General features: G+C 45.4%; 1 protein-coding gene across 5 annotated transcripts in view; it reads left to right on the plus strand.

The window, feature by feature from the left end:
* Positions 1–18,823, plus strand: part of LOC144597892 (uncharacterized) — a 66,489-nt gene that overhangs the window by 16,366 nt on the left and 31,300 nt on the right. For all 5 annotated transcript variants that reach the window (XM_078407652.1, XM_078407655.1, XM_078407653.1 and 2 more), the window contains 6 exons: positions 1,897–2,014; positions 3,994–4,157; positions 7,044–7,215; positions 10,503–10,653; positions 16,140–16,232; positions 17,309–17,473. In XM_078407652.1, the coding sequence (XP_078263778.1) occupies positions 1,897–2,014; positions 3,994–4,157; positions 7,044–7,215; positions 10,503–10,653; positions 16,140–16,232; positions 17,309–17,473 (863 nt within the window). The remainder of the gene's footprint in view (positions 1–1,896; positions 2,015–3,993; positions 4,158–7,043; positions 7,216–10,502; positions 10,654–16,139; positions 16,233–17,308; positions 17,474–18,823) is intronic.

The following is an 18,823-nucleotide window of genomic DNA, read 5'->3' on the forward strand; positions in this document are numbered from 1 at the left end:
TATTTACAGAAGCTTAGTTAACCTACAGACCGGCAGATCTTTGCAATGTGGAAGGAAACCGGAGCACCCGGAGAAAACCCATGCGGTCACAGGGAGAGCGTACAAACTCCATACAGACAACACCCGTGGTTGGGATCAAGCCAGGGTCTCTAGCACTGTAAAGCAGCTACTCTACCGCTGTGCCAACCTGGCAATAGAATACATTTCTTTGGAATATTGCATTTTTTGGCAAAAGGGACCATCTCACACTTGAGTCGCAATGATTGTGCGCCCAACAGAGGTATTAGCAAGTTGGAATATTAATGTATAGTTTAGCTCTGTACTGTTGGAAGGCCAATGAGGGGATTTCATGCGAATACTTTCTGGGAAGAAAAAGTGTTTTACAGATGGTTTTGTTATATTAAAAGTTGACGATTTGAAAGATGTATAAAATCATGCAACGATAGTGTTGAGGAGAAAGAAAAGACTATTGAAAAGAAATTAAATTGAAGGTAAAACTACATCCCACGAGGTTTCGGACGGGAATTAAGGTGATTATGTGATGCATTGGCAGAGTTAATGAATGAAGCAGAGTTCACACCAGTTGGGATTGTACAGAGGGAAGATTTCCTCCACGATCTGCCATCAGCTATTGTCTAAGAAAGGCTGGAGCAATTGGGCTTGTATACACTGGAATTTAGAAGGATGAGGGGGGATCTTATTGAAACATATAAGATAATTAGGGGATTGGACACATTAGAGGCAGGAAACATGTTCCCAATGTTGGGGGAGTCCAGAACAAGGGGCCACAGTTTAAGAATAAGGGGTAGGCCATTTAGAACGGAGATGAGGAAGAACTTTTTCAGTCAGAGAGTGGTGAAGGTGTGGAATTCTCTGCCTCAGAAGGCAGTGGAGGCCAGTTCGTTGGATGCTTTCAAGAGAGAGCTGGATAGAGCTCTTAAGGATAGCGGAGTGAGGGGGTATGGGGAGAAGGCAGGAACGGGGTACTGATTGAGAGTGATCAGCCATGATCGCATTGAATGGCGGTGCTGGCTCGAAGGGCTGAATGGCCTACTCCTGCACCTATTGTCTATTGTCTATTGTCTATTGTCTAAGATAGTGGGGAAAGGGAGCAAGGAGACTCTGTCGTATGTGCATTTCCCAGGCAAGCCAATGGCCAACTTGAGCCTTTGTGAGAACGATAGAATATCGCTCATTCATTCATTTCTAGTTTGAAGAAGGGTCTTGACCCGAAACGTCACCTATTCCTTGTCCCCAGAGATGCTGCCTGTCCCGCTGAGTTACCCCAGCTTTTTGTGCTTATCCTCGATAGAATACCTACTTCTGATTCTTAAGCCACACAATAAATTTGGTACAATGCATATCATTGAAACTGATTGTGATATGAACGGTCCTGATTTCACAACACATTGGATCGCCATTGCACTTTGCAGAGCTAATGTCAATTCTGTCTTTTGAGACATTGTGTTCCCAGTCTTGGGCAGGCACCCTTAGAAACGACCAGCAGAGGTCTCCCATCGGGTCTGAAGAAGGGTCTCGACCTGAAACGTCACCCATTCCTTCTCTCCAGAGAAGTTGCCCGTCCTGCTGAGTTACTCCCAGCTTTTTGTGTCTATCTTGGCAATAAGTAAAACTGGAAAAGGGGCGTGTTCTCAAGGACTGGTTTAGGGTAACATTAGCAGAGGTCATTTCTAGCTTAGGCTCATTCATGCCCTGAGAAGATCAGAGGAAAATGAGAACAAAAGGAAATCAAATAGAAAGTTTTAATAAATGGCACAAATTCAAATATGTTGCTTTTGTCTCTTTTTTCAGCAAAAGCATAAAGCATTTCCTGTTGCTAAAACCCTGGTGCATGCATTAACATTTTTTGATTTGCATCTCCATTTTTACTTGCAGGTTTACAACCATTTGCCAATCCCTTAATCAAAGTTCCAGGCTCCAGAGTTACATTTGGAAAACCAAGGGATTTCCCCTCATATGGCTGGGACAACGAATATGGACAAATGATAACAGAGTATGTATGCAGAATTGCTATTAGATTGCACATAAAGTCTTTCTTTGGAGCAAATATGCAGGTAATATATTTACCCAAGATTTGGACAAAGAAAGGATTTTTTTTGTTAAGTGTCAGAGGCAGAAGGAGGTTGGCAGATTCCTATTGTGGAGTGGGAATAGCAATCAGGAACAATATTTTAAATACTGTGAGGGATCAGAGATTAGGAGCTACTATTTTTAAGGTAGTGTAAGAAAATAACTGCAGTTGCTGGTACAAATCGAAGGTATTTATTTCACAAAATGTTGGAGTAACTCAGCGGGTCAGGCAGCATCTCAGGAGAGAAGGAATGGGTGACGTTTCGGGTCGAGACCCTTCTTCAGACTGATCTGTCCGATTCTTCAGTCTGAAGAAGGGTCTCGACCCAAAACGTCACCCATTCCTTCTCTCCTGAGATGCTGCCTGACCTGCTGAGTTACTCCAGCATTTTGTGAAATACTATTTTTAAGGAATTGGAGATGGGATATACAGGCACCCAGCAGCATAACATGCCATGAATAAAACTGACGTTTAAAAAATGGGTTATTTTACTGTTTTCATCATATGGGCTCATTCGTGGTAGGAGTAGAATTAGGCCATTCGGCTCATCAAGTCTACTCCGCCATTCAATCATGGCTGACCTATCTCTCAAAGGTAGACACAAAATACTAGTGTCTCGACCCGAACGTCACCCATCTCCCGAGATGCTGCCTGACCCACTGAGTTACTCCAACATTTTGTGTCTACCTTCGATTTTAACCAGCATTTGCAGTTTTTTTCCTACTGTTCTATCTCTCCCTCCTAACCCCATTCTCCTGCCTTCTCCCCCATAACCTCGGACACCCGTACTAATCAATAATCTATCTATCTCTCCCTTAAATATATCCACTGACTTTGCCTCCACAGCCCTCTGTGGCAAAGAATCCCACAGATTCACCACCGTCTGACTAAAGATATTCATCCGCATTTCCTTCCTAAAAGAACGCCCTTTAATTCTGAGGCTATGACCTCTAGTCCTAGACTCTCCCACTAGTGGAAACATCCTCTCCACATCCACTCGATCCAAGTGATTTTATTGATTGTAAAGTAGTTGAGCAACCTTGCTGAACGAGCGGTTGGTTTGATGCCAACGAGTTGATGCCAGTGACAGTTTGATGCCAGTGACTTGATCGAGGCCAGTTAAGAACCAGCCACTACCCGATGGACACAGGGTCACAGTCCAGTAGTACATTCACTTCATGTCTACAGAGAGCTGGTTTCTGGCTTGGTAAGTGCTCTGAAATACCATCCAAGGTTCCAACCCATTATCTGTCTGAGAGTGGGATTCAAGGTTGTAGCTGCAACAATAACAACAAAATCATCTTGAAACTTAAAGAACACCTTTGATGCAGCAAGACTTCCCATGGCAGGTCATGGAAACATTGTTAATAGCACTTATCTAATTTCTGTGTGTGTGAGTTACTGTCGACAAATTGTTTGCAGGTATCCCAAAGTATAATATAGTAACTACATTTCAAAAGTCTTCCATTGGCGAGGGGCCTCACTGTGGCGGTAGCTCGTGGAGCTGCCGACTTGTAACTTTGGCACCCCAGGTTCAGTCCCGACCGCTGGTGCTGTCTGTGTGGAGTTTGCATTTTCTGCGGTGAGGGCATAGGTTTTCTCCGTGTGCTCCGGTTTCCTCAAAGACCTTTGGGCTGGTGGGTTAATTGGCCGCTATCAATTGTCCCAGAGTGTGTACCCCCGAGTGGTAGACCCTGGTGGGAGTCGATGATGGATAAAGGGGAAAGTAAATGGGAAGGGGATTGTTTCTTGAGCTGCCGTTGACTCAATTGGCTGGTTGTCGGGTCTGTCCTGTTGGTCCCATAGAAATATGGGTAATGGGAGAAGAGTCATGGGTCAGTCGGCAAGTACATAATACTTGTGCAAATACATATCTAACCGTTCTGTTTGCAATTCTGTAGTGTGCCGGAGTTTGAAGCCAGCATGTGCCTCATCACAAATGGAGAATATTGGAAGTTTGTGCGAGATGGAGGATACGGCAATGAAGATTACTGGACCAGGGAAGGCTGGGAGTGGCGGAAGTATCGCCAGGCTCAGCATCCCACCTTTTGGGTCTGTACTAAAGGTAGAAGCCAGCTGGATTTCCCCCACCTTTATAGTGACACCAACATTCGGCATGGCGGCACGGTGGCGCAGCAGTAGAGTTGCTGCCTTGCAGCGAATGCAGCGCCGGAGACCCGGGTTCGATCCTGACTACGGGTGCTGTCTGTACAGAGTTTGTACGTTCTCCCCGTGACCTGCGTGGGTTTTCTCCGAGATCTTCGGTTTCCTCCCACATTCCAAAGACGTGCAGGTTTGTAGGTTAATTGCCTCAGTGAATGTAAAAAAATGTCCCTGGTGTTTGTAGGATGGTGTTAATGTCCGGGAATCGCTGGTCGGTGCGGTCCCGGCGGGCTGAAGGGCCTGTTTCCATGCTGTATCTCTAAACTGTACCTCTAAACTAAACATTCCTTGGCATTTCAGGAGATAATTTCCTTCTTGTGAGAGGCACAGCAATAGATTGGAACTTAGAAACATAAAAACATAGAAAATAGGTGCAGGAGTAGGCCGTTCGGCCCTTCGAGCCAGCACTGCCATTCAATATGATCATGGCTGATCATCCAAAATCAGTACCTTGTTCCTGCTTTCTCCCCATATCCCTTGATTCCGTTGGCGGCACGGTGGCGCAGCGGTAGAGTTGCTGCCTTACAGCGAATGCAGCACCGGAGACTCAGGTTCGATCCTGACTACGGGTGCCGTCTGTATGGAGTTTGTACGTTCTCCCCGTGACCTGCGTGGGTTTTCTCCGAGATCTTCGGTTTCCTCCCACACTCCAAAGACGTGCAGGTATGTAGGTTAATTGGCTGGGCAAAAGTTTAAAAAAATTGTCCCTAGTTGGTGTAGGATAGTGTTAGTGTGCGGGGACCGTTGGGTGGCGCGGACCCGGTGGGCCGAAGGGCCTGTTTCTGCGCTGTATCTCTAAATCTAAAAAAATCTAAATCTACCTCGCTCTTAAATGCTTACATTGCATCCTTTAATACCCAGGCTGAACTATGTTCTTCCAGATTTCATTACCCGAGGACTGAACTGGTGGAAAGAAATATAAAAAAATGGAAATATTGGAAATATCATGAGGTTCAATCAATATTTTAACAATAAAAATAACTTAGTAATGGAAGCATGCACCATAATAAATCACAGCATAACTATCACTCCAAAAACCCATTCAAACACGATGTAGTATTCCTAAAGTGCAGCGTAGGTTCACCAAGTTAATCCCTGGGATGGAGGGACTGTCATATGAGGAAAGATTGGAACGACTGGGCTTGTATTCACTGAGGTTTAGAAGGATGAGAGGGGATCTTATAGAGACGCATATAATTATAAAAGGACTGGACAAACTAGATGCAGGAAAAATGTTCCCAATGTTGGGGGAGTCCAGAACCAGGGGACACAGTCTAAGAATAAAGGGGAGGCCATTTAAAACTGAGGTGAGAAGAAACTTTTTCACCCAGAGAGTTGTGAATTTGTGGAATTCTCTGCCACTGAAGGCAGTGGATGAATTTAAAAGAGAATTGGATAGAGCTCTAGGGGCTAGTGGAATCAAGGGATATGGGGAGAAGGCAGGCACAGGTTACTGATTGTGGATGATCAACCATGATCACTATGAATGGCGATGCTGGCACGAAGGGCCAAATGGCCTCCTCCTGCACCTATTTACTATGTTTCTATGTAAAATAGTGTTGGGAAATATTTCTCAGATAGTAACATTACATTTATCGCAATTGTTAATCATATTTTTGTCAGTTCTTATTAGTTCCAATGCAATATCCACACGTACCTTTCATTTTTACAACATTAACTGCCACTAAATCAATGGCTCAATAAATGGTTTTGAAATCTTTCACACAAATTTACTTCCACCGTGCCTATTTAAAAATACAATTTTCACCTTCCAGTAACTGTCTTTACAATTTTGAATCAATCCAGCATTACTTGTTCCATGCCAAATGGTTCACTCACCTGTGATAGCGGATTGTGTAAGAAAATAACTGCAGATGCTGGTACAAATCAAAGGTATTTATTAACAAAATGCTGGAGTAACTCAGCAGGTCAGGCAGCATCTCAGGAGAGAAGGAATGGGTGACGTTTCGGGTCGAGAATTTTGTGAATAAATACCTGGGATAGCGGATTGGGTCATTTGGATATTACTGGCTTGCAATTTAGACACCAGCATGTTAAATGAGTAGCTCGATTAATAAATCATTAATCATGTCTTGATAGACACAAAATGCTGGAGTAACTCAGCGGGTCAGGCAGCAGCATCTTGGGAGAGAAGGAATGGGTGACATTTCGGGTCGAGACTCGAGACCCTTCATCAGTCTGAAGAAGGGTCGCGACCCGAAACATCACCCATTCCTTCTCTCCGGAGATGCTGCCTGACCCGCTGAGTTACTCCAGCATTTATTTATTTTTTGATTTTAAAGATACAGCGCAGAAACAGGCCCTTCGACCCACCAGGTCCGCACCGCCCAGCGATCCCCGCACATTAACACTATCCTACATTTTGCGCAGCCAATTAACCTACAAACCTGTACGTCTTTGAAGTGTGGGAGGAAACCGAAGATCTCGGAGAAAACCCACGCAGGTCACGGGGAGAACGTACAAACTCCGTACAGACGGCGCCCGTAGCCAGGATCGAACCTGAGTCTCCGGCGCTGCATTCGCTGTAAGGCAGCAACTCTACCGCTGCGCCACCGTGCTGCCGGTGGCTACCTTTGATTTATACCAGCATTCTTTCCTACACATCATGTCCTGATATTAGTTTTTTACCTGAAACGTTGACCTTTGCTTTTCTACCACAGACACTGCTTAACCTGCTGAGCTCCCCCATCAGATTGTTTGTTGCTCCATATTTCAGCATTTCAGTCTCTTTGTGTTTGTAACAATTTTTTCTCTTCATTTTCAACAGGATGCAAGAGTGGTTGTGGAGCTAGCCTTGCAAATTACTCTCACTGTCAATTCAATAACGTCTCTGAAACCAACGTTAAAACAGGATGCACAGATGAACCTCGCCATCACAGACCACATGGGCATTGGAATGATGTTGAAAAGATCACTGAGGAAGAATCTCCAGAGTACAGGTAATTACCATGGATTGCAGTTAATTATCACGGATAGTTGCAAGAAGGTGGAGAAGGTGGGAGAGTCGAGGACTAGAGGTTATAGCCTCACAATTAAAGGAAGGAGATGAGGAGGAATTTCTTTAGTCAGAGGGTGGTGAATCTGTGGAATTCTTTGCCACAGAAGGCTGTGGATGCCAAATCAGTGGATATTTTGAAGGCAGAGATAGATAGATTCCTGATTAGTGCGGGTGTCAGAGGTTATGGGGGAAGGCAGGAGAATGGGGTTGGGAGGGAGAGGTAGACCAGCCATGATTGAATGGCGGAGTAGACTTGATGGGCCGAATGGTCTAATTCTATCCTATCCCTTATGACCTAACTCCTCTCCAACTCCTGGTTGTACCTCAGTGTTATTTTGGTGAAACAATCTGAGACTTAATTGTTGTAACTAAGACCGCTACCCAGAGTGTCCCATGCAACAATTACATTCCTCCAAGACCACCTCCCATGAATCCAACTCCACCCCCAGGACGGAGCCAGCCTTCCTGATGAGCTTGTTGATTCTGTTGGCGTCTGCGGCCTTCGCCCTGCTACCGCCCTATTAAGCCTTCAAAGCACTCCAGGGCCAAGAATTCCAAAGACTCGTTTCCTATAAGTGAAGCAATATCTCCTAGTTTCAGCGCTAAATGGCCTACCCATTCTTTTGAGACTATAGTCCCTGGTTCTAAACTCCTTCATCTGGGGGAATATTCTCCCCACGTCAAGCCTTTCAACTATTTTGTGTGTCTCATTTGGGTCACCTTCTTATAAGTTTCCAGAGAATGGAGGCCAGACGTGGTTTTGGCCCGAAATCCTCTAAACCTGTTCTATCCATATACCTGTTCAAATGTCTTTTAAACATTGTACTTGTACTTATTCTACCACTTCCTCTGGCAGCTCGTTCCACATAACCTGAGTGAAAATGGCGCCCTTCAAATCTTCCCCCTCACTAAAGCCCTCTATAAATGTACCAGGATATTTTTACTCCTTCATTCAAATTCTTTGTATTGAAAGGCAGCATCCCATTTGACATCCTAATTGCTTGCAGAGTCTGCATGTTAGCGATGAGTGATTTATATGCAAGGATACAAAGTCCTGCCAACATTAACATTTCCTAGTCACTCGCCTTTTAAAAAATCATAATCGTAATCATAATCATACTTTATTAGCCAAGTCAGTTTTGCAACATACGAGGAACTTAATTTTCCATACAGTCATACCAATAAAAAGCAACAGGACACACAAAATACACTTTAACATGAACATCCACCACAGTGACTCCTCCACATTCCTCTCTGTGATGGAAGGTGAAAAAAAGTTCAATCTCTTCCTTCTTTGTTCTCCCACGGTCGGGGGCCTCGAGCCTTCCGATGATGGGACGATCTTGGCTCCCGCAGCCGGCAGTCAGGCCTTCCGTATCGTGGCGATCAAGGTCCCGCATTGGGGGGATCTCAGCTCTCCTGCGCTGGGCGATCAGGCCCGGGGTCGGGACTGGTCGAAACCTTCTGCGGCTGGAGCTTCCCGACATCAGTCTCAATCCGAGACTGCGAGCTCTTCGATGGTAAAATCCGCAGGCCGCCGTTGGAGCGTCGATCCCAGGAAAGGGATTGCACGCTCTGATGGTCGCCGTGGTGGGGCTCCAAGTCAGTCCCGAGCAATACAAATATAAATACTTATAGTTTCTGTTTTTCCTTCTGGAGTGGATAACCCCATGGTTTTCCACAGTTCTCCATCTTGGTTGAACATTGTCTGATTCCAGTCTGAAGCATGCCACAGATGATGGGCTGGACATCATCACAGTTCTCCATCTTGTTGCCCACTACTTCGCCTGTTCTCTGTCTGCTTGATGCTTCTTTGCATTATCATTGCTACTCCCGTTTCATGTCCTCAGCAAACTTGGAAAAGCCATCTTTGGTCCCATTATCCAAGCAGCTGATATTGATCATGAATAGTTGGTGCCAAGGCACTGATCCCTGTGATACCCCACTACTCCCAGCCTGCCAATATTGGAAAGGTGGTTCATCTACTCACCTTTGTTTTCTCTCTGATGACCGACTCTCACCCCAGTTCCATGCGCCCCAGTCTTTTCAATATTTTCCTTTGAAAATTCAAGTACAGGTGCTCCCCGGCTTACGATGTTTCCACTTGTGATAGTTGGACTTTGCGATGGTGCAGACTGCAGTGACCCGTGGCGAGCCGCAGCTCGCTTCTGGCCACGTGATCAGGTGTATTCAATGCATTTCGACATACGATATTTTGGGTTTGTGATGGGTTTCTCGGAACGGAACCCCATCGTGAGCTGAGGAGCACCTGTACAACTACTGGGTTGTCCTCATCTACTGTACCAGATACATGTTTAAAGAACTCAAGTAGATCCGCTGAACATATTTCCCGTTCACTAATCCATGTTGACTGTTCAAACCCATTATTATTTTCTAAGTGTCCAGACATCACTCACTTTATTATTGATCCTAGTATTTTCCAACTACTTGGATCATGAAGCTCCCTGATTTCATTCTCAATCCTTGTTTAGACAGTGAGGTCACTTTGGCCGTACCCAATGTGCAGGAACCATTACAGTATTTTGGATGATGTCAGTGAAGTTGTTGATCCCGTGAAATTTTGCACCTAATTTCTCCATGGTTATTAGTTTAGTTTAGTTTAGAGATACAGCACGGAAAGAGGCCTTTTGGGCCACCAGGTCCACACCGACCAGCGATCCCCGCATATTAACACTATCCAACACACACATGGGACAATTTGCACATACACCAAGCCAATTAACTACAAACCTGTACGTCTTTAGAGTGTGGGAGGAAACCGAAGATCTCGGAGAAAACCCACTAGGTCACGGGGAGAACGTACAAACTCCGTACAGACAGCACCCGTAGTCGGGATGGAACCCGGGTCTCTGTAAGGCAGCAACTCTACCGCTGCGCCACAGTATCGTGATATCTCTTTCAAAATTCTGGGATGTAGATCCTCAGGTCTTTGGGATTTCTTAACGTTCAGCCTCATTAACAGTTCCAGCAGTCTTTATCTTCCTTCTGGAATCAGGCAATGTTTCTACGCCTGATCGCTGTAGAAAGAAGACCACCCATTTGAATGAGATACCAGATATCTCACAAGCCCAGGGTAGCCTCGACTAAAATGGGGGGGGGGGGGGGGGGGTGGGGGGGTGTGGGGGGTGTGGGGGGGGAGGGAGCTGTGGGAAGAAGGTGTTAAATTGACGCCAGGAGCTGGGAAGTTGCACGTCTGTTACATTGCAGGTACAGAGCTATGTTTGACCTTCTGCCGATGCCCTGGGATTGGCCAGTGGAAGTCAACTATCATGAAGCAAAGGCCTTTTGTACCTGGAAAGGCAATGGATATCGCCTCCTCACCGAAGCCGAGCATCATCTGGTCCGATCCGACAGTCAGGTACTCTATCAAGTCCATTCAGGGGTTGAGTCTAAATTGACGGAAGGATTTACTTCCACGAGCTCCAGTTGCTGGAACTCTAAAGGGAGGCCGCATACAATTGAACGCAGTGATGTCTTCATTTTATCTACTCTTTGCAAATTTCAGCCATTCTGGGCCCTTCATGTTTCAACAGCCTTCCATGTTTGATCTTGGTGATTTTTTTAAATGGATCATCTTAATGTAAATGACGTTGGATTTCATTTGGAAAAGAAGGCAAAATAACCACGCATATTTTTTATTATCTTTGTTTGAGCAAGAATTTAATTGTACAAGCAGCTCACTGTACTTGTGCATGACAGTCAGCTCGACTTGATTTATCTTACACAAACGATCTGTAAATGATTTTTATTATAGTTTTGTAAGCTTGCCCGACACAGTTGACAGTGCACAGTTGACTAACACAAGCAAAACGTGTGTTAGTGCAGCTTGAATCAAAGATACTGTTGACACAAAACGCTGGAATAACTCAGCAGGACAGGCAGCATCTCTAGAGCGAAGGAATGGGTGACAAAGGCTTTGAGTTCAGTCTGTGTTGAATTAGTTGATCCAAGATGGTTGCAATTGGCCACAGTATCCAATGTATTGAGGAAGAAAATAATCTGCCAGGATTCTGGATTGAAATCTGCTTTCCAAAACTTCTGCATGGAAATAGACAGTCCTTCCCCGGGAGTTTTCCATCAGACACTTGGGCCTAGTCAGAGATTGGTGACGTACTCTCCAACCCACTGAAAGAGGATAAAATAGTGCGTGTGAAAGTCTTCACAGTAGTTCCGAGTTCAGTGACATTGTTGATCTAGTGACATTTGCACCTGTTGGCTGACCGCTGAGCAAACAGACATTGTAACATGTCCTGGTAATATTAGGGATCTGAGTGTACTAAGTGTAACAATTCTGATTTATGATACAAGGCACTGCTTTGTAATCTATCCCTTGAATATGGAAACTGAATTCCTGATGTATCCATTTGCCTGCATAAACCTGATCTGAGTTCATATTTTTCTATTGCTTTTTGTTTTCTTGGCCCCTCTCATTCCGTCTCTCGCATCTCCTACTAAGTAGCGGTCACTTGTCATTTCTCTTTTATTGGGTATTTTGTGCATCCTATCCTAAACGCAACTCATTAATATTCCTTTGTATTTCTATTCTCTCGTCAATGTGCCAGATAATTGGATAAACTAAAGCCTTGCCTCTTGCTGGAATTTCGCAGAGTCCATGGCATCTTCTATGGCTGCCTCCTTAAAAGCAGTGACTCCATGTAGCCATCCCCTATTGAATCCGACATTGGTGATCAACCCCAGTCCGATACTGCTCACCCACACCACACGGGCGGCACGGTGGCGTAGTGGTAGAGTTGCTGCCTCACAGCGAATGCAGCGCCTGAGACTCAGATTCGATCCTGACTATGGGCGCCGTCTGTACGGAGTTTGTACGTTCTCCCCGTGACCTGCGTGGGTTTTCTCTGAGATCTTCGGTTTCCTCCCACACTCCAAAGACGTACAGGTATGTAGGTTAATTGACTGGGTAAAATGTAAAAAAAATTGTCCCTAGTGTGTGTAGGATAGTGTTAATGTGCGGGGCGGCGCGTACTCGGTGGGCCGAAGGGCCTGTTTCCGCACTGTATCTCTAAATCTAAAAAATCTAAAACCATGGCCCTTTACACAACTAGAGAATTATTTGCGCTGAGCTACTCCAGCATGTCGTTTCTAACCAGAGATTCAATCTCCCTTGCTCACCTCAATTCTCGCCATAACTTTCATTCATTCACAAATAAGGCCGAACTGGAGCCTTGTGCCAATGTCCAAGCTCCCACTGAAATGTGGCTCTCATGTTCCCAAGCTTTTGCCCCTGCCTTTTCAGTCTCGGGTTGAAGGACAACATTTTTGAGCACATCTGGCTGGACCAAATTAATGATTTTTGTGTCACCTTCACCTCTGTCACTTTGTAATGAGCATCCCTGCAGATTAATCAATGGTTTGGCCCAAGTATCTCTGAGGAACTTTTGCTGAGGGAATGTTTGGGGCCCAACATCGTGGAGTTGGCGGCCTCCAGCTGGGATCGACCTTGACGGCTCCGGTCGCAGAGCCTGTGGACTTCCCATCGCGGAGCTGGCCGACCTTCGGAGGCTGTGGTGGCTCTGCGACTGCGGCTGTGACTCTACCTTCGGAGGCTTCGGCTGCGGGCCGTGTGGTGCGTAACATCGGGAGCTCGCAGGTCCCTGGTTGGCGACCGGCTTTCTGGGAGCTCCAGCCACAGCAGCTTCGTCCACCCCAAATCGCAAGGTTTGAGTCGGCCTGTTCGCGGGACCTTTCATCGCCCTGCGCAGCTCAGCTGCGGGACCTTCCAGCGCCCGGCAGGGACTTCAAAACAATCGGGAGCCTCGATTGGCTCGACGCAGCAGTTTGACTGCCTGACCGTGGGAGAAGATCAAAGGAGGAGATGAGACTTTTATTTCCTTCCACCACAGTGAGGAGACACTGTGATGGATGTTTATGTTGAACTTATGTAATTATGTGCCCTGCGCTCTTTATCGTCATGACTGTTTGGCAAAGACATTTCGTTCAAATTTATTTTTGAAGGACAATAAATGCTTCAATTCAATTTAATTCAATTTTCAATGCATTAGGTCTTGGAAAGCAGGCTTCTGGAGCAGAAGATTATCGCCTTTCTCATTCAGTACAATCCTGTCTCGGATCAACTAATTCAGCACAAACAGATCGTCAACACTATATTTTTCCGATGAACCAAGAGAGGGAAACAACCCAGCCAAATGCATTCAACCCCAGCAACCAGTTCTTTAATCTCAAAATTGAAAACGCTGTAATAAAATTGGAAATAATAAAAACGGAAAATGCTGGAATCTCTCAGCAGGTCAGGCAGTATCTGTGGAAAGAACAACAAAGTTGTTACTACAGCTGAGTTACTCCAGCATTTTGTTTCTATCTTTGGCGTAAACCAGCATCTGCAGCTCCTTCCTAAACAAAGTTAATGTTTTAGGTTGAAGACCTTTTGTCAGAAATGGGAATGTTTTCCATCGATTTATTCATGATTCTCTCTTTCCTTTTCCCAGCAATCCAAACTTCCTCCTGCCCTTGACTTGAAGCTCCCTCTCTCTGCCCTCACCCTCATCTTGCCTCATACCTCCTCCAATGTTACCTCGTCCGTAATCCCCACCTCCTGTTCTGTTGACCCACGTCCGATCAACCATCTGAGCCATCTCTCCTCCAACTTCACTTCTTCCTGATGTTATGTGGTTCCCTCCCATCTGTTGCTGAGAACTGTCACATCAGTTGCTTCCCAACCCACCCGCCAGTTCAACATAACCATCTGAGACAGACTGGACAAAATGCTGGCGTAACTCAGCGGGACAGGCAGCATCCCTGGAGAGATGGAATGAGTGACGTTTCGGGTCAAGACCCTTCTTCAGGCCATCTGAGAGCTCCCTGACCGATGTGCCATCTACCATGCACATCCATGCACGTCTTCTTTGCAGTTTCTCTCTTGATGTTCCCTAAACAGTTTCCACTTCTCCAAACACACTGGTGGGAAACATGTCTGAGAGTGCTGGCTTCCTTCTGTGCCAGAGATATAATTTCCTCAGTGATTGTTACCACCTTGTCTTCTCTTCTTCTCACTTTGATTGGGTCAGTCACCTTGTTCTCTCTCTTCTGTTGCCCAAATCAGTGGAGCTTCTCTTTCTTTTGTCCCTAACGATTATAGACAGGGAACTTCCACCGGTTTGTTCCCTGCACCGGTACCATAACATTTAAAGGTCTACTGTTGACCTCTTCCCCTTCCCCATCAGCATTCTGCTCCTGGCGCCATCTTGGACTGCCTCTTCATCATCTTCTAATCCCTTTACTCCTTTGCTTTCCCTCCTGAGCCTATGATAGAGATGTAATTTCCTTTACAGTCTGGCAAATCCGAAGCTGTTCCTTCAACACAGCCACATGTTTCTGTTGCCCATCCCTGTCTCTGGCTACTGACCCGGTCTTGCTTCCCCAGGGATGAATTCCTTTCCTAAATCTCACTGACTCCTCACATTCCTCTCCTTCGCTGAGGCCATTTTGAACTTTCCCTACATTTTTGGTCACAGCTCCTTCGAATATTTTTCTCCCTTTTTGCCCTTTCTCAATGTCTTTCGGCGTCCGCCTGAAACAACTTGAGCTTGTATTTTCCGTAGGTTGAAAATATGTAACTAGACATGGTTAATTGATGAGTTTAATTGCATTTTGCAAGTGCATTACGCAGACTGTACAGGAGTGACGTAATCTACTGAAGGGGAGGACCATGCACTTAGTTAAGGAATTGCAATGCCTCCAGCAGATGAGGAAGTACTGTATATGCAAGAATGGAGCAAGTAAAGTTTAGTCTCATACTGCAACTGTTGATTGGAGAATGCCATTTCCCATTACCATGGATGTCGATTTTTAATCCATCGCATCACTTTATTGAAGTATTTAACTGACCAGGGGTCAAGCAACAGATTCTCCCAGTTCAAATGCCCATTGTCACAAGGGCCAGTGACTAGCGACAATAGACAATAGGTGCAGGAGTAGGCCATTCGGCCCTTCGAGCCAGCACCGCCATTCAATGTGATCATGGCTGATCATTCTCAATCAGTACCCCATTCCTGCCTTCTCCCCATACCCCCTGACTCCGCTATCCTTAAGAGCTCTATCTAGCTCCCTCTTGAATGCATTCAGAGAATTGGCCTCCACTGCCTTCTGAGGCAGAGAATTCCACAGATTTACAACTCTCTGACTGAAAAACCTTTTCCTCATCTCCGTTCTAAATAGCCTACCCCTTATTCTTAAACTGTGGCCCCTTGTTCTGGACTCCCCCAACATTGGGAACATGTTTCCTGCCTCTAACATGGCCAATCCCTTAATAATCTTATATGTTTCAATAAGATCCCCTTTCATCCTTCTAAATTCCTGTGTATACAAGCCTAGTCGCTCCAGTCTTTCAGGAGACAGTCCCGCCATTCCAGGAATTAACCTAGTAAACCTACGCTGCACGCCCTCAATAGCAAGAATATCCTTCCTCAAATTTGGAGACCAAAACTGCACACAGTACTCCAGGTGTGGTCTCACTAGGGCCCTGTACAACTGCAGAAGGACCTCTTTGCTCCTGGGGGCTCAACGGAGCCTCTCTGAACATCATGCCTGTATTTTCATGACTATCAGGCCGTGTTTCCATCATTGTTATTTTGAGGTTGGTTGAGGACTTCAGATTGGCCTCACTGTGGTAATTGTGCCTAGGGTGATAGTGTAACACAGGTCCCAACAAATGGCTGTCCCAATATTGATCATTTGATGTTTTCACATCGCTCAAAACTATTCTGGTTGCCCTGGTTTTGTGGACGGGATTTTGACTTCTATTTGTACCAAAGTGTGAGTATGAGCAACAGTCATCCTTATACCATTCCTACATGTTCTTGATAGAAGCCTTTGGAAGGTGACGTTACTTCTGATCCAATATTTTGTGATGATGTAAAGGTGAAATACAACCTCAACCTGGCTTATGGGTCACCAACAGTGAGTACAACTTTCTCCCAACCATTCTCTGGAGACTTTTCTCAGAGATGCTGAGTTATGGTTTATATGAATGATTGAATGACACTTTATTCCCACATCAACCTAGGTGCAGTGAAATGCCTTGTTTTGCGTACAAATTTTGAATTCATATATTTTTTTAAAGATGTATAACCACAATCTTTTGCCCCATGTTTGAGGAGCTTAAAACTATAGGGGAGAGGGTTAACATGAAAAGGGAAGGATCTTAAAAGTAATCGGAAGAGAAACTTTTTCACTCAGAGTTAGGTGCATACGTAAAATGAGCTGCCAGAGGACATGGTAGAGGCAGGTATAATTACAACATTTGAGGTGAGTCCAGAACCAGGGGTCACAGTTTAAGAATAAGGGGTAGGCCATTTAGGGCTGAGATGAGGGAAAACGTCTTCACCCAGAGAGTTGTGAATCTGTGGAATTCTCTGCCACAGAAGGCAGTGGAGGCTAATTCACTGTATGTTTTCACGAGAGAGTTAGATTTAGCTCTTAGGGCTGAAGGAATCAAGGGGTATGAGGAAAAAGCAGGAACGGGGTACTGATTTTAGATGATCAGCCATGATCATACTGAATGGCGGTGCTGGCTCGAAGGCCCGAATGGCCTACTCCGGCACCTATTTTTTCTTTCTGTGAAAGATAGTTGGACAGGTACATGTAGGGTTGCCAAATGTCCCGTATTAGCCAGGACATCCCTTATTTTGGGCTAAATTGCTTTGTTCTGTACTGGACCGCCCTTGTCAAATATTAGGCCTGGGGGGGGTGCTGTAGGCCTGGACACTGTAGGCCCGGACGCTGTAGGCCCGGACAGTGTAGGTTCGGACAGTGTAGGTCCGGAGGCCCGGGCGCCGCCTGATGGAGGTTGCCTGGCAACCCGCCTCCCGGCCCGGGCGGCCGCCATTGGTGGAGCGGGAGCACGTGGCCGCTGGCTGGGTGAGGTCACGTGGGGCGCGGGGCGGTGACGTCATCTTTTGTCCTGTATTTTGGAGTGAGATCGTTGGCACCTCCTAGGTACATGGTTTATATTCTCTCTCTTCTGTCACCTGCAGCCTGTGACGATGTATCCACCCAACCAGGCAGGCTTTCATGATGCATTTGGCAATGTGTGGGTGTGGACAGAAGATCATTTTAATGGGCTTCCAGGGTTTGACACCACCTACCTGTATGATGACTTCTCCAGCCCCTGTTTTGATGGCAGGCATACAATGATCCTGGTACGTTTACCATAATACTGGCTGCTTCTACGTTATCAACTTTGTCTCTGCGGCATTTATTTTAATCCATAATTGCATCCAACAGAAACTATGCTGTTTTATGTGAAAAAGAGAAAAATCCCAGCAAAAATGAAAGAGAGACACAAATTAAACAAAGTTAGATTTAGCTCTTAGGGCCAAAGGAATCAAGGGATATGGGGAAAAAGCAGGAACGGGGTACTGATTTTAGATGATCAGCCGTGATCACATTGAATGGCGGTGCTGGCTCGAAAGGCCGAATGGCCTTCTCCTGCACCTATTTTTCGAAGTTTCTAAATATTTGGAGTAAATCAGCGGGTCAGGAAGCATCTCTGGAGAAAAGGAATAGGTGATGTTTCGGGTCGAGACACTTCTTCAATCTGACCCAAAACATCTCCTATCCTTTTCCTCCAGTGATGCTGCCTGTCTTGCTCAGTTACTCCAGCTTTTTGTGACTACCTTCGGTTTAAACCAGCATCTGCAGTTCCATCCTACACTGCAAAAATGGAAATGTGAAATAAAAGTAGAACATGCTCAGGTGGTCAGGTATGTGTGGAAAGTGTAACACAGAGTTGAGGTGTCAGGTTGAAGATCTTCAGTCAGAAATACCCAGTTCTGACAAAGTCTTTCACCTGAAATGTCAACTCTATTTTTTTTCCCCACAGATGCTGTCTGACATGCTGAGCATTTGTTTGAAATTTCATGTTGTTGTATAATTGAAAATAACTGCACATCGTCAATGCAAACATTTCATGTCGTATCAAGGGTGCTTTGAGTTTATGCCTTCGTGATAAAACTAATTATACATGCCATCAAGGTTATAAATATATTTTTATAAGACAGCAGCATTTTTCCTAATATTGGATAATAGCCTGAAGCACATTCTGGTGTGTGAAGAATCTTTGCACACAATAACACCTTGCTGCAACCATTAGAAGCATAATACCATTCTTAATAGTATCACATTTCCCTACCCCTTGCTTATATCATTTTTTAATGGAATCGCCAACCTGGTGACAAAGCAGACTGGGAGAATCAAAGAACTGCAAATTCTGGTTTACAAAAAAACACACAAAGTACTGGAGTAACTCAATGGGTCAGACCGTGCCTCTGGAGAACATGGATCGGTGGTGTTTCAGGTCAGAACCCTTGGTCTCACGCCGCCTGAGACCGTTGAGTTACTCCAGCACTTTATGACGAATCTGACTTGTATTTTCCTTGAAGGTGGACACAAAATGCAGGAGTAACTCGGCGGGACAGGCAGCATCTCTGGATCGAAGGAATCGGTGACGTTTCGGGTCGAGAACCTTCTTTAAACGAGAAGGGTCTCGA

Source organism: Rhinoraja longicauda, chromosome 11 (assembly GCF_053455715.1).
Source record: "Rhinoraja longicauda isolate Sanriku21f chromosome 11, sRhiLon1.1, whole genome shotgun sequence".
Classification (NCBI taxonomy): domain Eukaryota; kingdom Metazoa; phylum Chordata; class Chondrichthyes; order Rajiformes; family Arhynchobatidae; genus Rhinoraja; species Rhinoraja longicauda.